Source organism: Kryptolebias marmoratus, linkage group LG20 (genome assembly GCF_001649575.2).
Source record: "Kryptolebias marmoratus isolate JLee-2015 linkage group LG20, ASM164957v2, whole genome shotgun sequence".
NCBI classification, from domain to species: domain Eukaryota; kingdom Metazoa; phylum Chordata; class Actinopteri; order Cyprinodontiformes; family Rivulidae; genus Kryptolebias; species Kryptolebias marmoratus.
The window spans coordinates 14,312,898-14,336,287 of NC_051449.1; the positions used below are offsets into that span (position 1 = coordinate 14,312,898).

The window sequence follows — 23,390 nt, forward strand, 5'->3', positions numbered from 1 at the left end:
CCCCACCCCCGACTGTGAAGAGTTAGGAAAGAGAAAGGAGGGATAATCAGAGCAAGACAGAAAGAGGGAGAGCGAAGCTTGTTCTGATGCCAAGGAGCTTCAGACAGCCTGGTGAATCTGGCAAAGCTCCTCTGTATTAAGACCAACCTGGGAGATGGAGACAATAACACACACACACATACACATGCGTGTGCTTTGATTGTGGTGGTTGGAATACAAACCATTACCCACCCCACCTGAGTTTGGCTCACTTTGGACAATCACTTGCATCTCTCCAGCATCTTTGTTTCCATTGTCACCTGCACATACACGCACACACACGTATCTGCACACATGCACACACACGCACTGTCTTCCTTTTCTGTTTGCCCCACCGCACTCTTCTCTAGGCATTCCTGGGCATTCCTCCAAACCGTGAGTATATTGGAGGGAAGGCTTTGTTGGGCAGAAAATCAGAGATACAGTGCACATCTTCACACGCACACGCATACCCCCCCACACACACACACATATCCATACACATACGTATACACTCTTCTAAATCAGCAATCCAACATGTCCCGAGTCCAGAAATGCGATGCAATAATTAGAGGGACTGAATGCAGCGATTACGCACTCATTCCATCATCTGCTTACTCTTTCTTTCTGTCATCTCTCTTTCAGCGTGGCTGCCCCCCACCCCCACCCCACACACACGCACACACACTCCCCACCATCACCACCAGTGCCTCTCTGCTCTCCCTCTTTCTGTTCAAATGCTCTCTGCTGTTGACAAGACACTGCAGGTGCATTGGAAAGAAGAGCAAGCATGAAATCTCTTTGGATGTAGGGAGCACAGGAGCAGACACATTCCAATCCTCCCAGGCAGTGAGTTGAGGAGAATTAGACGACCGAAAAAAAAAGAAAAAAAAGGGAGATCGGTCGGCAGAGAGACAGCGAAACAAAAAGCAGAAGGCTCCTCTTTTATTCCGCCTCTCCATTTCAAATTCTCTCTGTTGTCTCTCCTCTCTAGTTTCCGATCGTTCCAGACGGATCGCAGCTGTCAAACTTTTGACATCTTCATCTACTTCGGTCATGACCCTGCACTCTGCAGCTAAACTCCCTCTGTATGTGTGCGCGCGAGTGTGTGAGCGGCTGTCACTCAGAGTTTTTGAGGTCTTCATCAGGCTCAGTCATGACCTCGGTCTTAACCAGGGCTTTTGAAAAGAGGGGGAGTTCCCTCTCTCTTGTGTTTTCTCTACTCGTCCACTTTGCACCCGGTGATGACCCCCCCACTGGGGGAGGAGCACCGATGTATTGATGCCTTCTGCTGTCAGTGGCCTTCTTTCAACCCCTCCTCCTCTTGGCCAATTCAACATCTAATCCCTTCTTCCTCTCCATCCTCTTCGTTCTCATTACCCTGCGTCAACACTACAAATGAACTTTTCACATCACCGCCTTGACAGTCCGTTCATGTTTCAGCTCACTTTAGCCAAAGGTTTTCAAGATACTAATATATATTACTGATGTAAGTATGTTGCTGCAGATGACAGTGTGTTACTGCAAACAACAATCTTTCCAACAAGCCAAAATGCAAAACTACACAATATTTTTTAGCAAACATCAAATAAAAAACAAGAAACTGCACAGACCGTAACTGTCCCCTCATAGATTTAATTTTTTTTGTCACACTTACACAATTCAGATCATCAAACAAATGCAATAAGACAACCTGAGTACATACAAACCAGTCTTTAAAAGATGATTTTGTTCATGAAGGAATGAAGTTATCCAAACCAACCTGGTCCTAGGTGAAAAAGGAATTGCCCCATAAACCTAAAAACTAGTTGTGCCACTTGATTGCAACAACTGCAATCAAGTGTTTGCAATAAGTGGAGTGAGTCTCTCACATGGCTGCGAAGGAGTTTTCCTGGTGTGTTTTGGATCATTGTCCTGCTGAACAATCACATGACGGCTGACATTCTCCTTCAGGATTTTGTGATAGAGAGCAGAATTCATGGTTCCACAAATTATGGAAAGTTGTTCAAGCCTCGAAGCAGCAAAGCAGCTCCAGACCATCACTCTACTGCCACCATGTTTGACTGTCAGTGTGATGTTCTTTTTCTGAAATGCAGGGTAACTTTTATGCCTGATGCAATGGAATGCATACCTTCCAAAGGCTTTCGTCTCAGTGATCCACAGACCAACATCTTGGGGCTCATCAAGATGTTTTTTGGCTAAAATGAGATGGGCCTTTGTGTTCTTTTTGATCGGAAGTGGTATGTGCCTTAAAACTCTCCCATGGAAGCCATTTTTGACCTTTGTCTCTTTTTTATTGTTGGATCATGAACTGAGGCAAGTGATGCCTGCAGTGCTTCCGATGTTCTGGGTTGTTTTAGAACTTTCTAGATGAGTCCTTGAGGCTCTCTTGGAGTAATTTTGGTCGTCTGGCTGCTCCTGGGAAGCCTAACCACTGTTCCACATGTTCCCCACTTGTGGATAATGGCTCTATTTAAGTGATTTCTTGATTCTACAGGTCTGGCAGTATTCAGGACTGGGCTGGTGAAATTGAATTCAGCTATCCAAAAAAGAAATCACAGTTTATTCATGATTTAACACTGGGAAGGGGAATTATGTTTTTACATAGGCCCAGGTTGGTTTGAAAAGCTTTTATCCCTTGATGAAATCATCATTACCTTCGCCAAGGAGATTATGTTTCTGTAGCATCTGTTTGTCTGTTTGTCTGTCTGACAAGATTACTCAACAAGTTATGATCAGATTTTCATGAAATTTTCAGGAAACGTCAAACTTGGTAGAAGGAGCAAGTGATTAAATTTTGGTGCTGATCCAGTCAAAGGTCAAGGTCACAGAACAGCTGTTCTGACTCTGCAACTGTATAATAGGAATGTTAAACTGCACAGTTTGACACCTCTTTGGTTAAGGGTGATCACCATTGATTTCACTGGTAATGCCTTTGTTAAAAAAATTTGTCTGTGCTCCTACATGTGACTCTTTTGTTACCTTACTAAGAAAGTTGTGTTTTTGGTTGTGTCTGTTGGTTTGTTTGTCTGTTAGCAAAGATCAGGTAAAAACTCATAAACAGATTTTAATGAAACTCTCAGGAAATGTTGGGGTTGTTACAAAAAACAATGGATTACATTTTGGTGGTGATCCAGGATTATGATTTTCTTTTAATCGTGCTGAAGCCTTGGCAGAGGTTCACACTCTCTGAGTGCTTCTAGTTTAAAAAACTGCCTTTTGTATTTACTCTGATTATATTTGCCTGATATTCATATTTGTTTGCTGATTTGAAACATTTAGGTGTGATAAGAAAAACTAAAACAGAAAAATTCTGTAATACTTTTTCGCAGAACTATATTAACATCTCTTTTAGTCCAAAAAACTGAAACTGACTTTTCACAAAAATCACATTTATCTTTTCAGGTTGGGAATTGTTATAAGTGCACCTAAAACCAGATGAGGATCAGTTTAGTCTAATATGAAAATTGAGAAAAGGTAAAAAAGCACTTCTCTTATCTCCATTCGTATGCATCGTAATCAGCCAAGCAGCTTGTTAAACTTTTCCACTCTGAATAACTCTGGCCTGGCTTTGGCTGTATTTGCTATAAAAACACACGGATGGTGCATCCACTTAAGAGGCCGCTCATTACGGAAACTAAAGTGGATGTTGCATTTGTTGCTCCTTCTTTCAGCTGCTATAAATTTTGTAATCCTGCGTCTGAGTTTTTGGCACATATTCAACAATTGCACTGTCACCTACTCAATGTGATGAGGCTTTTATTTGCTTTCTGATTTATGGTTTGAGTGACGAAAGCAATTTAGTAAGTAAAAATATCAGTTTCTCAGATCTCGCAGGCGAGAAGGACAAGTTGGCTTTACTATATTTCAAAATCCTCACGTGTCTCCTTCCCACAGTGGAGCTTGTTAAGTTTGTGCTAAGAGTTGGAGCCTCGGGGTTCTGCTGCAGAAGAGACAAATGGATATTGAAAGATTTTATTCTATATTTGTGTTGTGGTTTTTACTCTACAAAAAATGGTTTCTTTAATGAAAGGTAAATCTGGAACACAGCTGAATGCTCCAGGCTGCAGAGGAACGGCACACATGCACTAACATGTGCACGCAGCTGGACCAGAACATAGAACAGAGAAGGTCAGATTACAACACACACAATAGAAGTCAGACTTTGATCTCTGGGGAGAACTGCATTCCTTCAGTGTATATCAAGATAGCAATGTGCTTGCTGCTACATGAGTGTTTTCAATATCATAAAGTACTGTGCAATATTCTTGCAACACTTTTGTTTATATATCTTGGGTTTCTAAGGAGTCACACTTTTTTGTATTCTTTTAAATTGATTTTTAGATAACAATTTTTCAGGCTTTCCAAAGGTTTTTTCAGTTCTTTTCTTTCAGTTTTAACGCAGTTGTCGTCATTTTGGAGGAATTTCTTTTGTCTTTTTCTGTGTTTAGCCACCTAACACTGACCAGTTAATCATTCAAGCACTAAGATTTAACCCACGGGACTGACAAGTGCTGTGTCGGCACAAACTGTAATAGACAACTCAGAAAGAAGCCAATTTTGGAAAGACGCTGTGTTACCAGAAAAAGCAGCTAATCTGAGGAGATTTTTGTGGAGCGGAGGACAAATGAAAGGGTTATGTTAATCGTCCACAAGGTAAACAGTATCTTTTTAGGAAACATAAAAAAAACCCAGCAAAGCCTTGACAGATGCACCACCCATCAGTTGATCGTCTTCAAGTTTTCCTCTGAGATCACTTGTTTGTGCTAAAACAGTTTTATGTATCAAACTTTGTTGTTTTTGGTATGTTTCACCAAATAAACTAAAGCAAAATTATACATGCCCTTGCTAAAGGATGCAGTAAAAAAGTGCTTAAAGAGACATTTTAAAACCTTTTTTTTTGTTTTTGCTAAATGAAAACCAACAAATCAGTTTCATCCCTTGAGTTTGATAGTTGGTTTATTTTTTTCATTTTGTCTTAATCATTTTCTCTAAAATTAACCAGGTACAAAAACTGGACTGTAAACGACTGTCACCAATGTCCAAACAATTTTTTTGGAAAGACCTGCGTAAAGTCTGGAAAACAACTGAACAATCCCTACATTTATGTGCCAATGAGACCGGTTCAGAGGTCCATCAGAGAGATGTTCAGCTTGGCTACCATTGTGAATGACGACTTTTAGAGAAAAGCAGTAAATATTAGGGCTTTCGTTTATTATTTATTTTATTTTTTGCCAGTTTTTGACCATATTGGTAGCTAAGACATCCGTGAGTCATGGGATTCTCTGTCCCTATGTGTCTAAGACACAAGCCTGTACAGGTGTGAGTCAGTAAACATCATGTGGAAGACATTGAAAAGTATCCTTGTTCAACAACAACGCGTATTCTTTAAGTTTGAAACAGATGTTCTAAAAATGCAGACTTTTTGTGCAAAAGACCTCCTGGCTTTCTACATAAACAATCCCTAGTGAACAATAACGACTGCCTTCCAAACTTTGAGTCACTGCAGTCATGGAGAAATCCTTAAGGGGACACTCAAGACTGCTTATTGATTCATAGACACCAAAAAATAAAAATAAAAACTACAAATGAAATAGAAATATGCTCCAACAATGCAAACATTATCCAGCAAAGACAGGGAGAAGAAAGCCACACAGAATGCCAGCATCAGCATTTACAATGTTGCCAATTTATTTCAAGAAACTCTACTCGCAATACAAGTCAATCGAATTCTGATTATTTACACAGTGCCAATTCACAACACAAGTCAAGCCCAATTCATAAACTCAATTTAGCCCAAAACAGATCCAAACCCAATTATAGTCAATTTGTTTCAATCATAATACAATACATAATACATACAGTACATTATGAAAAGACAATTTGTTAAAGTGATTTGTTAAAGATTGCATCAAATCTTCACTTTGTTGCAACCCTCACCCTGAGCTTCACAGAGGTGACAGTGGAACAAAACGACTCCCTTTTAACAGGAAGAAACCTCCAGCAGAACCAGGTTCAGGGTGGACAGCCACCTGGAGTTGCACCATCAGGTAGCTACGCTCCAGTGACTCTTGAATATATTCACACAGTTGCAGTGAAAAACTGGCATGAAGCAATGACTAAGAAAATAAAAGAAGAGCACAAATTCTTCACTGGCTTTCTCAAAACATCATCATTCTCCATGGCAACCAAGCTGAACCTATCTCAGATGAACCTCTGACCTATCTCATTGTGTGGTTTATGTATTGCTCGAGATCTTTTTAAATGCTACAAACATCACAAAAAAAAAATCTGGCTAGTTGGGGGTGGGGGGACAGCACTTTTCCTAAAACGTTTAAGTCATCACAGAACAGCATGAATGATTTTTCTCATTGCTCACAGGGAACACTGCCTGTAATAAAAGACATGTTTGCTTAGTTCCCAGAATTTGTTCTGCTGTCTGGAAGAATGCATATAAGGGGAGAAGATTAGGAAACCTTTTGACCTCGCTGACATGAGAAAAAACGTTTCTTCAATAGATTATTTTCCCTGTTTTAGTCCGCTCTCCCTCTTTCTTTCTCTCAGCAAACTCTGAACTGAGAAACATTCAGATATCTATCTCTCGGCGCAGCGTCAGAGATTTTCCTGATTCATCCAGACTTTGACGGATTTACACTGACGCAGCTGTTCCCGGCCAACAATCTGACAGGCAGTGAGAGCAGGAGAATGGGAAGGCAGCAGCAGATAGATAGATGGCACTTCACATCTGCTGGACGTTCAACAGCGTCAAGGGGATCTACTAAATCTAGCAACATCTTTCAGACCTCAGGGCCGACCCCACAAACCTCCTCCTCTTTTCAGAAGGAACAAATAGGGTAGGCTGGGTGGAGGTTCCAGAGAACATTAGTCACACAGAAAAGTTTGGCTTTGTTTTTATCCCATTGCATAGAAAAAAAAAAAGAGAAAAAAAACGTAAAGTTCTTCCTCCTCTCTTTATTGCCAACTGGCACCGAGCTGCATCCCTCTTTTTATATCCATCTCTTCGTCTTTCCCTCTCTTAGCGTCTCCTCTGTTCTCTTTTGAGTTATAGGTCTGTTTGTTATACAATTAGCCTGCTGGGATTGGCTTCATAAATAAAACCAAGGGTGTAGATCAGCAAGTCGTTCACCCTCGTCTCACTATTGGTCCCTGTCCATCTGTATATGTGCGCATTTGAGCGAACACGTTTGTGTGTCTGTTGCATATGTGACTGAATAGCGGGAGTGGAGCTTGGTCGTAAAAGTGTCTCCACTCTGTCTGTTGGCCCCATGCACCCCACTTTGTCACACACACATCTAAAAGCCTCCACTATCACAACCACCACTTCCAAATATTGCATCTCATCCATGCCACAAGTATGTTGGTGAGAGGTGTGAACAGCTTGGATGTTTGTCACAATAAAGTTCAGAACAAATTTTTGACCAGATGGGTAATTATGTCACTGCAGCTTACAATTAAACTTAAGCGCTTCTAACTGAACACAGCCTGCAAACAAATCAACCTGTGTGCGTCTGTGGTTCAGAACATCCAAACTGGAAACAAGATTCCCAACGGTAAGAAAATCCAGCTCTGGAGCCCACTCATTGTCAACTCATTCTATGAATTCTTTCTGCAAATGAGGTGTGAGCGACACATTATTTCTTGACTGGTAACATGTTTTTTTTTTCCCCCTGAAATGTTGTCACAGCTATAAAAAGATGCCAAGTAATCAGTGGAAAGTCCACGAATATAATGTTTTAATCAGTTAGCTGCAGAGATGCTCATAAACAGAGGTAAACGGATCGATTAGTTGCCCAATTATTTAAGGCAAATAATTGGCAAAAATGAGGGTGTAAGCTCATTAACGTGCACAGTGTTGTTATAAGTGTCTCTAAAGTTTTATAACAAGCAGCCCTTCCTGCAGCTTGGATATCTTTTAAGAGAGAGGTGTGTTTTTTGGGCAAAAGACAAACAGACCTCAATATAAGTCCATCTGTAGAATTTGTCACACTCTTAAAGGAACAATGTCATATCAACCTGGGAAAACAATTAGGTTTTAAATATGCCCGATGAAGTTCTTGTCCCTGAAAGCTGCCGATACATTCCGATTGCAAGTTTAATATTGTGCAGGAGTTTGGCTTTGTTGGATTTTTTTTCATGCTTCTCTTACAAACCTGTTTACAGAATAAAAGTGCAATATATTTTTTGTTTGTTCGGTTTTGAAAATCTAATTTAAAACATGGTGGGATTTAATTTAATTTTAATTCAATTCCTGCTTTTGACAAGCGCACACCGAAACGTAAGGGGCAAAAAAACAAACAAAAATCAGTTAACCACATATCAGCTATCAGCTATCCTGATTTTTAGACAGTGGCACAGATTATTGAAAAACTCGCACAGACTGAACTCTACTGGTAAACAGATTGTTTAAAATCTGAAAATAGAAAGTTTTTAGCTGTTTCACAACTTTGTGCTGTGCTTAACTGTTTCTTTTAGGTACAGCCATGTGAGATACTGTCAATTGACATATTTAGCAATAATTTTTTTTCCCCAGTAAAGTTATGTTAATGCAAAAAATGTTTGACTTTTCTCTGAAAGAGCTAGTTTTATTTATTAAACTGTATTAAAAACATCACCATTGTTAAAATTTCCACTTTACCAGTACTAGCTGGCAAACATGTTGCAGCTCCTTTTACCACTGAATGTCTGTATGTAGTATTTGAAATATGTTAAAACTGTGTGGTATTTAAGAATAAAATCATTGCACAAAGCACATTTCCACCCTTATTTTGCAGACTATCAGCTTGGCTACTAGTGATTGTTACTGATGGTGACATGGGAGTTCCAAGAGCTGACACAAAGAGCCCACAATGAATGAGTCACACTGTCACAAAAACAATCAAGTTTTGTAAAATCCTTTTCCAGCACCTACTTACCTTTACATGTGCCACCTTTCTCTTCATATCCTGGTTTGCAGAAACATCCACCAATAGGAACCAACCACTCTCCGTCAGCGCCGCAGTACATTTTAGGTTCCTCTCTTTCTTCTGATTGGTTGACACACGAACCTCTGACCTCGACTAATGAGGACGTATCAGCGCCGGTGACCGTGTCGGGAAAAGTTGCCAAGTTCCGAACGGTGAGCGGGCAGGTTTTGTAGAAAACTCGGACGGAAACCAAAGCGATGCAGGCGCCAACATCCTGAAAGGCCAAGTAGAAGCCCTTCCGCGTTGTGACTCTTACATCTCGCACCTCGGTGTTGAGTTTCATGATGCGGTCTCCAACATCCACCTGAACAGGAAGAGAACAGGGCTACTTTAATTGGACAGTGCAGGAAAATGTGTCAGCCCTGATTAAACCAATCCGCATGTTTAACCTGAAGTGGGAGTTTCAATTGAACCGTGACTGATGTTCCCATTTCCAGCACTTTGCTCTCGTTCAGATTAACTCTGTATTGATTTCAAAGGTAAAATAAGCTTCGACGCTCACAACACTTAAATCTCTTGACACTGTAGAAACGGCCAAGCGAAAGCGCCCTGCCAATAGTCCTAGGACAGCAAAACAGACATCCAAGATAAAAGTGCTTGTAAACCAAGTCAGAAAATTAGAGCTAAGTGCCAGAAGGTTTTACTTTCCACATGGCAGCAAATTAAAGTGAGAGGACGTGGGAGGATAAAGGACTGAAAGCCTGACTCGGATGTTTAGTGTTACCTGGGTGAAACTCTCGTCGGCTGCCACAGTGTCCACCTTAATGAAGCTGCTTTCTTTGATGTAGCTCTCTCTGTCTTCATTTGACTCATGGTAGTACAGATTGAATGTTTCCTACAAGACATAAATCGTGTTGGAAAAAAAGAGGAGGTGAGCCGTCGATTCAGCAGCAGCACTTATCTGTTTGTCTTTAGACACCAAATCAGTCAGGTTTGGGGCTGAGTAATCAGTAGGAGTCATGCAGAAAAAAGGCTTATTAGCAATAGTCTGCAGATTAACCAACAATGATCAATGTTAAAGTATGAAATAAGTCAACCTTTATCAAAAATCTGGTTGGCTGGTTATGCTTTGTGTACCTTGCATGTGCCGGTGACGCCGGGCAGGCTGTTGCAGTCTCTCAAAGTAAACTTGACTTCAACGTAAACCCGCTGAGCTCCGGAACGAGGAATCCAGTCTGTCCTCAGCCAGTTGTTCTGACTGGGTTCTAAGACGTTACACACCTGGTAGGTCCTGATGGGGATGTTCTTCTCATCCATGATGCTCACTTCCTCCCACTGGGAAAACACACATGGATTACCACACCGGCAGGGGGAACGCTCTTTGTGTATTATTATTGGTTATTCCATTTTGGAAGATATTGCTAATCTTTTAATAGAATTCCCACTGATTTAGTTTTATGTAAATAACATGAAAGTCAAACTGTTACCAACGACTGAAACTTCAGAAATGATGATGTTCCATCAAAGTGATCATTTATCAGTGCACACGGTCATGACTTCGTCTCCCAAAGTGGGGTTCTGTTGTGTAATTAAGTTTATCAAGAGATAATTCTCAAAAATCCAACATAAATGGCAATGAATTGTGTTCATGTCAAAATAATAACATAGTTTAGATGTCTGAATGTATTATAATTTTTACAGAAACTCCTGCAGACCTGCTGATGTCCTGTTTGTTGTTCACTGACAGCTTACTGTGTAACTTTGCTGGGTGAGTATCTACATACAGAGCTGGTAACAAAAAAAAAACATTTCTGGGTACACATTTAACGGTGGTGGTAACAGGTGTGCACACTCTCAATCAGAGCTGTCCACTTGCAATCAAATTACCCAGGGAGGATCAAAGTGACAGGTATGAACAGTGCCTAAGACTCCAAACTGAGGATGTTTTAAAAATGATCTACATGTAAGACAATACTTGTTCCTATCGTTTCTGCAGAATCTCACTTCAAAAGATCCCCTTTAAGTCAATAGGACCAAGTTTTTAAAACTTCTTCTCATCCGTGAAAAACAAACTTTTAAAAGTTAGTTACCATGTAACACTCTTGTTAACCTTTTATATATAAACGGTTGCTAAAATTCATAAATCAGATAGGATCCAAACACTTGAAAACACCAAGAAAGAAGGATCCCTGCAGGGCAGCTGCAGGGAATTTAGTCACTCTCAGAAAAAATAAAATCATCAAGCAAAGTACTCCTGTTTGTGCAATGGAGCTGTGTTAGATTGCTTTTCCACGTTGTGCTCAAATGAAGTGAAACTGGCCACCTGAGACACTCTTTGTCCTCACAGAGCCTGTAAACCAGGTTCAGAAACATTTCAGATGCTGGTGTGCATCCTCTAATTTACTGCTGTCATTTAAAGCATCACAGGCCAACATCCACGTTGCATCAATATTCCGCAGTGGGCAGCGGTTCCGATTTGTTGGGAGTCCAAGGTTTTTCTGCAGGTGCCTTTCCATACGCAGGCCCAGCCTTTGCTGCACCATCCATCTCAATAGGCCCGATTATTTGCCTTGTAGTGTGACCCTTCAAATGACCGCAGAGCCTCTCAGCTCCAAATTGGCTTTTTATTGCCACTGAATAATAATCTGCTCTCTCCGTACTAGTGAGAGCTGTATACACGCTAAATTCACCGTGTCCGGAGAGAGAAAAGAGTGAGAGAGGCAGAGAGTGGCAGATTCTGAGTGAGCGGGGTGGGGTGGGCTGGGTTTGTGTTCAGGGTGTATCTCAGGCCCGATCGATATTTTGTCAGTGGGCCATGCAGGCTTATTGCAGACAAGCTGATAAATTAACAGTGATGTAAATTTTTACCAGACCTGCAAAAAGAGTACTGCAGTACGCATTTAGGAGATTTTGACCTTTGATGTATCAAGAATAAAAAAGCAATTCTTTCTGCTTTAATATAAATCATATCCGAGAGTAAAGTTTTATGATGACACATTGACTAAGAGTGTTATTATCCAGTGCGCAGTGTGTGTTGCTGTGCAGCGTGCATAGAAGAAGACATAGAGTATGATGCCTCTTTGTTTAGCCTCCTTTGGAGACAAAAATCACAGCTGTCAAGGGGAAGAAAGCTTTGCATTTGCCCCAGCCATACAGAGATGGAGTTTTGTTTTGTCCGTGTGTGTAGCTGAGGGATGAGGAAGGTGGGGGGTGCCTGTAATCTAAAGCTCAGTACGTGAAGACCAGGACCCTGTCAATCAAGCGGCGTGTGATAGAATGAGAGCTTGGTGAAAGTCAAGTTCACCAAGAACTCCCAAAGCAGCAAAGTGGTTAAGGAAGAGAAAGATGGCGGATGTGTTGCTGCTGCCACGTCACACTAACAAAAAGTAAAAAATAAATTAATTAATAAAAAAAAAAAAAAGCTGGAAATATAAAATATAAAACCAATATCTCCAGGATTTATCCTGGCAAGTGTTCGGTAGTACAAATCCCTAAAAAATGACACCCACCATCAAGCTGGTTTGTGCTTTTGCTTGTGCCAAACGCAACGCCAGCAATCTCATATTAGCACTTAGGCTTGGAGAACAACAGCACATTGCAAAATCTGTGGGAAGATTATTTACAGCTTCCAGACCAAGTGTGCACAAGTGTGTGTGTGTTGTGTGTGTGTTTGTGTGCACGAGGCAGAGATTGTCTTTTGAAAGGAGAGAGCAGGTTGTAAACAGTGAATCTGTAAAGGCAAAAAAAAAAAAAAAAAAAAGCTCCCACTCACCCCTCCCTCTGAAGGACTGGCTGCCCATTTCAGCTCTCCTGGCACTGTCCTGGTATCCAGCAGGGTCACTAAAATTGCATATATTCACAAATGCAAGAGGCTTTAGGAACAAATAGTCCACATAGCTTCAAAACAACGTTAGTGGGAAGCAAAAAAAAAAAGTTAAAGTGGAAAGAGTTCCCTTTGGAGCCACTGTGGGGATAACTCACTTTAATTGCTTTAGTTACTTTGCAACCATTTTTTTGTTTTATTTTCTACATACCACTGGACACAAATGTGCTGTTTTCTAGCTAATTTAGAAGTTTTATTACTACAGAAAGCAACAATCTCAAAGTTTTTTTTTTAAAAAAAAACGTTGTATACTGAAGTTTGAAAGAAAAAATATTTCACAATAATGCGCAGTTTTCATGTGAAGCATCCATAAAACAAAGGAACTTTGTTTTCGCCGCGAGTAAAAGAGAGTTGATCTTTAAGGCAGAACTTATCCAGAAGCTATAAAAAATATAAACTGATAAATATTCTTAAAGAAATAAAAAAAATCCCACTTTCCCCTCATAATTTATGTCGCTCTTCACCATCCTTGGATGCGCCCCGGAGCGCACGCAGCGGACGCAGCGCCTCTCCTTCCTGTGTGCAGCAGCCGGTGGGGAAACCGAGAACGTCCCCTCCCGACTTCCTTACCTTCATTAGGGGGATAAATCCTCGTCCTCGCGCTTGAAACGAGCGCTACGATCCAGACGGACGTGGAAAGTGTTCGCCACCAGCTCGCAGCCATGTGTGCCGTGCGGAAGCGTGCGAGTTCTCCGTTGGCTCTGAACGCTGGCTGAAGCGCCTCCATCCCGGTGGGAAAAGTGTGTGCGTGTGTGTAAGTGTGTGTGTGTGTGTGTGTGTGTGTGAGAGAGAGAGAGAGAGAGAGAGAGAGAGTGAAAGCAGCAGCAGAAGAAGAGTCTGGGGCGGTCTCCACTCAGGAGCTTCCCATAATGGTAAATGACATAAGCCTAATGACACACAGCACTGTGCCTCCTATTAGCGTCAATCTACTTCACTCATTTTATTATTATTACTATTAATATTATTAGCATGAATGTTTTAACAGAGAAGTTAAGAAGCACGCAAGTGAACTTTGCCGACTAAATAAAGAATTTTGCAAAGTTCAGTGGCTTTGACCTTCAAATATATAAATTATAAGTATATATTAAAAAAAAAAAATTCTGTTAGCTCCAGCTGCCTGACTCCAAATCTAATCTAATGTGAACAATTGTTTGAGACCTGCGCGTCAGGAGTGACATTTAGAGGGATGATAACCCAAAGCACGCCGGAGGCTTGGGGTCATAAACAACCACGCTTTACAAAAGAAAAGGAGAGAGAGAGAGAAAAAAAGTCGCATAATTTCAATAACATGAATTTGTCACAATGGGCTGAGTTTGGTTCTTTGTCCTGCGGAGGAGAGCCCACGGGCCGTGAAGAGTGTGACTGCAGCGCCACCTGTTGATGGGTGGAGGCTCATCAACACGCCGTTAGATGTGGCGCTAATGACATGTGGACAAGGAGCTTCAGACAGTCTCCCACCATCTGTCAGCTGCAGTTGCTAATGTTTTAAAAACCCATATGGACATAATTAAAAAATACGAGCTGACTCATTTCTTAATAAAAAAAGAAAAGAAGGAAAACAAACAGTTGCAGAGCAAATGGCCTCGTGTGAAGGCCTGATGGACCGAACAAAGAGAAGGTCCATGATTTGGCTTCCTAAACTCTGCTCCGGTAAAGTTCCTGGAGAACAGGTAGCTTGAAATACTATTGTTTAATGTCTGCTAAGGTGCAGGATCATGTTTTTGTCTGCTTGTCTGACTGTCAGCGAAATATCTCATGAACCAGTGGATTAATTTTATTAAAACTCTATGTTTAGGCCTGTATCTACAACTGATTAAATTCTGCAGTCACTTTAGTTCAAGATGGCTGTCACAGCTAATCAACCTTAGAGACATAAAAATGGATAAAACTCTGTCAGTTTCATAGATACTAAGCTTTCATCCTCACACACACAGATCCACACACAAACATAAAATAAAATGAAATTTGGGAGTAAAAAAAGAAAATAGAAAAATAAAAAGACAAAACTACAGACTTTGAGCTAAAATTTGGTGTGGTAGTAGCTGAGAGTCATCCCCATACATTTATTGAGAGCTAACAGATAGTGCAAAATCTTTGTTTAATACTTTGGCATGCAAGGAAAGTTAGGCCTTTCATTATTTTTTATACATTTATTTACCTTGATGTTCCAGTGTCTGATTTATACTTTTCAATTTGAACAACAATAAATGAAACTGAGACGTGCTCCACTGAAAAATCACAAATCTGCAGCACTAAATTGAGAGGTGGTTTTATGGAGAGTGTTGTGAACGACCAAGTGTATATGTGGGTGCGTGAGGGAGTGTTCGTGCACCAGCATTTGCTCGTACGTGTTCGTGCAAGAGTCCATCTCCCTCGGTCTCCATCTTGCTTTTGTGTCTTCACAGTTGCTACGTCGAAACCATCTCAGCTCCCCGTAAGGCATCATAATGAACCCAGGAAGAGCATCTGGCACTTTGAGAGAGCTAAAAAAAAAAAAACCCTCGATCTCCCTGCTTCGACCTGCCACTCTTCCACCCCATTCACCAAAAAACTGTTTTCACGTTTCATTCTCCCTCTACGCCACGATCGACTGCGCAATCACAAAGACCCAATTAGCCAAGAGAGAAACTCGATTTCGCTTTGGGGACCAACAAGCCAATGGCATCGTTTGGTGTCAGGCGAGGGCCTATGGGGGTGCGACAGTGCAGGTGGGTGGGACATGGCTTTTAGGGTGAAGGTGACAGTGACTTGGATGGAGAACACTTTGTTGTTTCTGGTCATTTGTGTCACCGAAGTTTTGATTGATGATAGTCGATGTTTTTCCCACTCTCCCCAGAGATTCCCAGCTCTCGGGAGAAGGTGGGGGTGGTTTCCACAATGATCCCACTGCCTTGCAACCCTTAAGTTTGGCCCTCATCCCTGTGCCACACAAACACACATTCTGAGCAGACGACTTTTTGTTCCTTATCTGGGCCCCAGATGGTCGCTGCCCACACATCTGTATTGAACAGCACCAAATATAGGTTCCCGTCATGTGTTTGTTGCTATACTCGCACATGCGATCTTACATCCGCGTACATTTAAGATCTCCAGGTGTCTAAAAGTGGAGAAGAAAGCGAAAAAGGAGGAAGAATCCAACCGAAGTACAGACAAAGTAGCCAAGTGTAAATTTGTGTGTGTAAAGAGAAAAGCCCGAGGGACGGTAGGTGTGTGGGCGGCTGAGAGAGATGAACAATAGAAGCAAGGAAAAGAGATGAGGAGCAGCGCGTTGCCAGTGAGAATCTGATTGGGTGGGTGGGTGGTGGCGGCGTGGAGCGGGGTGTGGAGTGTTGAAAGAGGATCTTCCCTCAAAGGCTCCCTAAGATATTTCTGGAGCGAGCTAGGCTTTCATTTGGCTTGCAGTCTTGCACCGAAGATTGCTTTGGGAGCTAAAACCGTTTAATATTCACACAACTATGCTGATATTCTCTCGGAAATCTGACAGATAATAGACTTTCCAAATCTGCACGGTGCACGCTTGTGTTGCTGAACTCCTCGGGTCGACAAAGCGTCATTAGCATGTCAGTGGCGTTTCGTTGGTACCCGGTTTGCTCCATAACAGCTGCTATAGTCTGGCAAATTACTCAGCTCGTGTGTGAGTGAACGTGCCTCTGGGTTCCGGGTGTTCAGAATAAACAAGGAAAGAAGTAGTCAAAGGTTTGCATAAAAAAAAAACAACACCAACTCCTTGAATGAGGTTGTGTGTATGTAAGCGTTTGAAGAAATCTCCATCAGCATCTTGCTTTGGAGCGCGTACAGTAGAAGCGTGTGTGTGACAGAGTGTTTGTGTGGTGTGTTTGCATGTGATTGCATAAACATGGTGTCAGAGTGATGAGATGTTCTCTCCATCCATCTGTTCTGCTGGCATTTACATCTTAGGAGCACAACAATGGAGGAGAGATAGGCAGAGGGAGATAAAAAGTTCGACGACGATGTTGGTTTTTGTCTGTCAGTCATTGGAGGAAAAACACACCCAAGTCGCTTTCGGAGCTCCCAGACTCTGTTCTGATGTGATCTTTTAACACAACTACGTTTTTTTCTCTCTCTCTCTCTCTCTCTCTCTATCTATCTATAAGAGGCCACATGGGAGCGAAGCTGCAGTGTGTCTTCCTGTGGATGTGGTTATGTGTTTTTGAGTGTGTGTGTGTGCAAGAGAAATCATTGTTCCGTTGCTTCTTATCTCCAGTCTTGGTGGAGAGTCTTTGCTGTTCTTGCCCCCCCTCAGCGATGTGACCCGACTGTGATACAGCACAACCTTCCTCTCAACAGATAACACAGCACCCTAAAAATACTCCACTTTCTAACACTCTTCTGCTCTGTTCTCCTCACCTCTCCTGCCTCAGTGTATCCTACAAACTCCCCCTCCTCCCCACCCCCCCACCACCACCAGCCATGAGTCAGCTCTGCCAGACTAAAACACCTCTGGGCGCTTTCTAATGTCACCGAGGTCTTTTAACTCTACATCTTTCCCTCTTTTAGTCATCTGCTACTCACTCCTGTCGGAGGCTGTTACCGTGTTGGTATGAACAGCAAAAAGTGTAAGAAAGACTGTTACATCACAAGATTTCTTACGATTTTTTTCCACAATAATTCCTCATCCCCCCCCACCCGCGGCTACTTCAGTCACCCACAGTCTGGCCACACAGGGCAGATGGCATGTAGGAGGAAACAGTGAAGACAGAATCTGCTGGGCTCACATATTTAAATATATCAAGTAGTTTGCCATAATTCCCCAATAAAGCACAGAGCGCCCATTACCTTTTGTGCCACACTGGTTCGACAGTGTGGCACAATGCTTATTATGATAAACAAAGGGGTTTTTCTATAAAATCACGCCACAGCCAACAGCTTTTAGATATTTATTTATTTAGTTTTATTTTTTTTATCACTGTGCTGTCTGAACTCCCCTCTGTTGTGAAGAGCTTTTAAGGATACTCACAATACCCCTTTATGGGGGCTCGAGGAAGTTCCTCGCTAATTAAAAATGCTTTTATTCGGCGCTGCTCTGCCACATTTGACATTTAGGGTTAGAAAGCAGCCGGCTCTTTTCTTTGCTTTTTTTTGTTTTGTTGTTGTGTGCGTCCTCGTGCGTGAGTGTCTGCGCGCATCCTCGCCTTTTCTTTCGGCCCACACCCACGCAGGTGACCAGAAGGGGGCCTCGTGTGGGTGGACAACTCAATGGTGACCACCACCCCCAACCTCTCTTTTTTCTCTCAGCCTCTCCCCCCCCCGCCACCCCTCTCTCTTTCTAGTCCTGTATCCAGCAGTGCCAGCTTAAACATAAAAAAAAGAAAAGAGGCCAAAGAAGAGGAAAAGTCTGCCTCATAACCTTAAAATAAAAAAAAACATCTAAAACTGAAGCTGTTGTAAGAACACTTGTCTGTCTTTTGAAAAGATGAACAATAAAGCATGACAAAGTTTCTTTTAGCGATGAAATTGCCTTGAATTATTCCTCAACTCTTCCGATAAAAGAATAGTTGCAAAGAATGCACTAATCAGAGTGTTTTACGTCAAGAAAGTATTAAAAGATCTGTAATGAAAGCTGTTACTCGTAGCGATAAGCCCACAAAGAAGCAATTCCCCTCAGCTGTGCCAAACCATTTGAGTGTCTTTTTGGCATCATGGTGGTTCACCGCCTGTAGGACTACTATTTTAGTTCACTCTTGCAGCTCTCAGCAACTTGGTTTCCAGTAAAAAAGGAAAGAAAAAAAAGATTTGTTTTTCCACAGAGGAATGTTTCATAAAGGAAATTGAAGACTGTGTGTCACTGAGTGAATTTAAACTAATTTTTAAACATTTTAAATTCACAAACATTTGGATGGAAATGTTTTAACTGAGGATTCCTGTTATTGACTCTGAGAATTGTGTTGCATTTTAGTGTCGACTCAAGCTGTTGTCTGTCTTGGCTTTATTCTTGTAAGATTTTAAAGTGTTTTTCAGTGTTAAATAAAGGTTAAATTGTAAGAAAAAAAAAAGTCAATAGATGTTTTTGAGAAATAGACTTTAATATTGATTAGATAGTTGAGCTAATGGATAATCCGAGTGGGGCCAAGACTAAAGGGAACTGCTGTCATCTTAAAACAGCTCCAAACTAAAAGATTTCATAGCGCTGCACAAGAACATTAGCTTACAAACCTACATCAGCACAATCAGTTTCCCATTACATGGTTAATGTAGCAGAAATACTATGATATGCATGCAGGAAGTGCCTCATGCTGCATTGAAAGTGTTACAGCTAGCGCGCTACTTGTGCTACCCCAAAATTCTATGTAACTAACCTGTAACGCAAACTTGACAGCAGTGTAAAGGTTTATAAAATAGCTTTTGCATGAATCAGATTGAGATTTTTGTGATTGGAATTGTTCCAATCATGAATACTATGTATTCATAACAGTTTCACAAAACCTTTCCCACTTTAAAAGATCTGAACTGTCGCTTTACCATTTGACGTAGAATTAGGAGAGCAAAACAGAACATAAAGAGCAGTGAATATAGGTCAGGTCACCAAAACTCAACACAACCTGATTATGGTAATTACGCATGCCAAAAAATTGAAACAAGTTGGTAATTGTTTCAAAATGAATGATGACTGATGGATTTTTAAACATTGTTTTTGTCTAAACAGTAAATCCTCTGATAGCTAAAATGAAAAAAATGAAAAAAATTGTCAGAATTGTCACATTTTTGAAAGGCAGTATTTTATCCCATCTGAGAATCTAAAACTGAATGTTCCCAAGCAAAACTTCAAACAAGCCGATAAATGTCAAATTACTTCCAATTAGTTCTTCTTTTTTTAAAATCAAACAAACAGCCTAAAAGATGCTGGATAACGACCAGTAATAAAATAATTGTATGTGTTAGGACAGTTATCTCCCCAGAAAGTGTGCGGTTGTGTGTCTTTCAGGGAAAGACACGAGGATAAGGGGCTGTGTTTTATGGGGGATTAACAGGGATTAGCCTGTCAGACAAGACAGTTATCCATTTTATCACATCACCTTTTTTCCTTTATCAGCACACACAATGGGTCACGCACACATACAGGAACACAAACACAAAAGAGACGAAACACAAGGCAAAATATTAAAGAAAGCCCCCACTTTGTGACACCCGGTGTTCTTGACCTGATTCGTACAATACTTATTACATAATAGAATATGGTTGTTTTCCAAACTACCTTTTGGTGCTTAAATATAATAAAATGATGTCTCTGCTTAAACGCTCTTTGAGATGCTGGTTTCTGAAAAGAAGATTGGTCCCATTGCCGTCTGGCCAATGGCAACACTGCCCCCTATGGGTGAAAGCGGCAAAGACTGTCTCCTGTTGGACCCCATCAGTTGTGATGGGCTTTGAGTCTGTGTGACGATCTCCACTGAGATGCGAGGGCTGAAAGTGGGAGTGCAGGGGTGGTCTGAAGGAGGACACAGTCACGGCAAGTTGTTATGGTTCACCTCAGAACAGGAGAATATAATTCATTTATTGTTTCAGCAGGCAGGAAGTCTGAGATGTGTCGGCAGATTCTTTTCAACAGTCAGTCAAATACACAGATGTTTACATGCATGTTTAAACCACTTCCAGGCATTAGACTCATCCAACTGGCAGTCCTGTCTCCAGCTGTCAACATTACTGCAACAAAAAGGGCAAACAGTAGTCAATGATGGGATCATTCTAGAAGTAATCTGCTAATAAAAGAAGGGTTTGCACTTGGTGTTACCTTGCTACTCAACTTGATCCAACCACGTACCGTAACTGGAAGAAACAGCAACAGTTCATAAATATTGCACGGACTTTTGGCAGTTTACTGCGCTTGAGGTGTTAATTGCTACAAAAGTGCTGTCTGCGCATAAGGCATGCAGTGTTTTGATCAGGATGTTGAAGCATTACCAACTTGATGTTGAGTCTATCTAGGTCAGCTGAGCAAGATGTGAGGCTGTCACCGTTCTGCAGCCTAAATAGGTCAGGTTAACGAGAGGGGGGTTTCAGCAAGCATCCCAAACTCCATCAGTTCTCACCACAAAACAACTTCAAGAACGCTGATGCTGTAAACCACTTGACCAATTGCCAGTTTAACAACGTCATGTTCTCACAGTTTCTGCGGAAGTCTTTTTTTTTGCCAACACTGTGACACTTAAAAAAGCCAGATATGGGCAATGTTTTGTGCAGTAAAAGCACATTTAAATATGCAATGAGGACTGAAGGTGAAAGCTTGAACTGAAATATTGGAGAGATCTATATGAAATCGTCTTTAGGTTAGAACTTAACAACAAAACAATCAACCTGGAAAATGTAAACATAGCTTATCTATCTGAAACCCCTGGTGCAGGGGAGGGGGTTTACGTGAATCAAATGCATTGCACCAGTTCGATAAAGATACTCAGAAACCCACATGCCCTCATAGGGGCACTGCACAATGGCGTTTGAGGTGAACTCCTAATCTGAGGTCAAACCTTTGGTTTTGGCTGCAGTGATGCAATCGTGTACTTCCTGTCCTCATTTTATGAGCTACAGGTTACACAAGACACCACTAGAGCCGTAAGTATATAAAACCAAGCCGCAGTGATTTGTTTAGTAAGTTTTCTGCACATCCAACAAAATGACTCCCGGAGGAATCACCATGACGATCATTCTGCTCTTCTTCATAGTGGGAATACTCGGTCCGGCTCCGGCTGCCAGTAAGTTTTCCCATCACGTTTAACTGCTCAGTTCGAATCCTGAGAATATGATATCCTGTTCATGTCTTCGTTTAACTTTGATTTTCAGGTTTCCGCGCGAGGAAATCCTGTTGTACAAGATACCAGACGAAAGCAGTGCCCTTTGCCCGTATAAAGGGCTACAGGGAACAAAGCCCCTATGAAAACTGTCGCCTCTCAGCCATCATGTAAGACTCTTTACTTCAAGTAGTCTTTTGTAAAGTTTTGGTCAGTGAAAGTGAATTGGATTGAGATGGATTTATTTCTAATTACTCAAAAAACAAATGCTGATAGTTGAGAGTTGTATTGGAGTTGCAGCTCTGCAAAAGTATTTTTATAATTACTTTAAATTCTGTCTCTTAAAAATGAAACTTTTCATCAAGTTTTAGAGGTTTTGCAGTTTGAAATGTGTGGATTTTATGACTCTAACTCTAAACAGGCACACAATTATCATAAAACTTTAATATTTTATTGTTATAAAAGTCACTTAAATGTAGTAATAGCATGATGCATCAAATAACAATAAATTGTCAAAAATTAAACAAATTATTTCTACATAAATCCTCACTCATTTCAGCTAATTGGTTAAACTGAATCAATTTATTTGAATTTTCTGTAAAGGTTTTAAGTTGGTTAACACTGAATGCATTTTAGGAAACTTTTGTTTCTTTTGAAAAGAAAATGGCATTGCAAAACCTCTAGAAATGAATCAAAAGAACTGAAATTACACAAATATTTTCCAGTCGGACAACTTGATTCCCTGAACATGTATCTGATCATGTTTTTCATCCAGTTTCTACACCATCAATAAACATGAGATTTGTGCGAATCCTCAGGATGAATGGGTGAAGAGAATTCTGGCTCTACTCAGGTAGGAGACGCTTAATTTACAGTACCAGCTACATTTTTAAAATCAACCTCAAGGTTCTCAACATGAATGTAGGAGTTTTATTTTAGGGATGTGTTGATAAAGAACATCTCATTATTCTTTTAGCTCAAAGCTGAAGAGCATGGCCAAGACTACCGCGCATGCAAGAGAGGTAACGGGAAAACCCAAAACCACCCCAACGTATGAAGGTAGTGGAGGTTCCTTCAACACAACAGATGCCTTCGACAGTGAAGACTCTGATTAGCAAAAAAGAAAAGAAAAAAACCCACGAGTGATAATTTGAAAGAACAGAATCTGTGCTACAAAAATGTGAAAGAACAGAATCTGTGCTACAAAAAAAAAACAATATAAAGAAAAGATTGATAGAAAGGGGATTTGTCAAAGTATTTACCTCTTTCTCAATTTACATTTGCATTTACACTTTGCTTTTTGCTTCTTCAGGCTCATTCACACTGATCCATTATCAAAACTCAAGGGCAACCTGAAAGGAGAGCTTTGAGATGACAACTTTAGGTTGCTTTATTGCTTAGAAAATGTTTGAAAATGTCTGTTTTTAAAGTTGTTTTTTATCATTTTGCCAGTTAATTACTTACTTACTTTTACTTCATTCAACTTATATGCTTAAAATCATTAATATCAACTCATTAACAAATAAATTTTTACAGTGTTTCACTACTGTTGTTCATTTCATTGCATTTATTTCACTTTTTAGAACTCAGTCCTTCAGATGTGTGGTCTTGAGGATTGGGTCCAAACTCCTATTAAACCAGAGCATAGCGCAAACTGATCCACTGATTGAGTTTTTGTGCCTTTGTTTCCAAATATCTTTAATAACCTTGCCGTGCAACACATTTCTACTTTGTATCTTCAGATCTGTCAGTGAACGGACAACAGAAACCGAATGCTCTGGATGCTTTTGTGTTTCTCACACATCATGAGTGCTTGGTTCA

The 23,390-nt window shown here is 40.9% G+C and overlaps 2 protein-coding genes across 3 annotated transcripts in view; one reads left to right on the forward strand and one right to left on the reverse strand.

The window, feature by feature from the left end:
• LOC108239520 (ephrin type-A receptor 4-A) overlaps positions 1-13,595 on the reverse strand; it is a 29,543-nt gene extending 15,948 nt beyond the window's left edge. For both annotated transcript variants that reach the window (XM_017422273.3, XM_017422272.3), the window contains exons 1-5: positions 13,396-13,595; positions 12,715-12,782; positions 10,080-10,277; positions 9,727-9,837; positions 8,952-9,306 (exon numbers count right to left, since the gene is read on the reverse strand). In XM_017422273.3, the coding sequence (XP_017277762.1) occupies positions 8,952-9,306; positions 9,727-9,837; positions 10,080-10,277; positions 12,715-12,782; positions 13,396-13,552 (889 nt within the window). In that variant the 5' untranslated portion in view covers positions 13,553-13,595. The remainder of the gene's footprint in view (positions 1-8,951; positions 9,307-9,726; positions 9,838-10,079; positions 10,278-12,714; positions 12,783-13,395) is intronic.
• Positions 13,596-21,374: 7,779 nt separating this feature from the next.
• LOC108239481 (C-C motif chemokine 20-like) lies at positions 21,375-23,116 on the forward strand. Its single transcript, XM_017422200.3, has 4 exons — positions 21,375-21,533; positions 21,622-21,739; positions 22,345-22,422; positions 22,546-23,116. The coding sequence occupies exons 1-4, from the start codon at positions 21,455-21,457 to the stop codon at positions 22,682-22,684; spliced, it is 414 nt and encodes a 137-aa protein (XP_017277689.1). The 5' UTR covers positions 21,375-21,454; the 3' UTR covers positions 22,685-23,116.
• Positions 23,117-23,390: the final 274 nt, after the last annotated feature.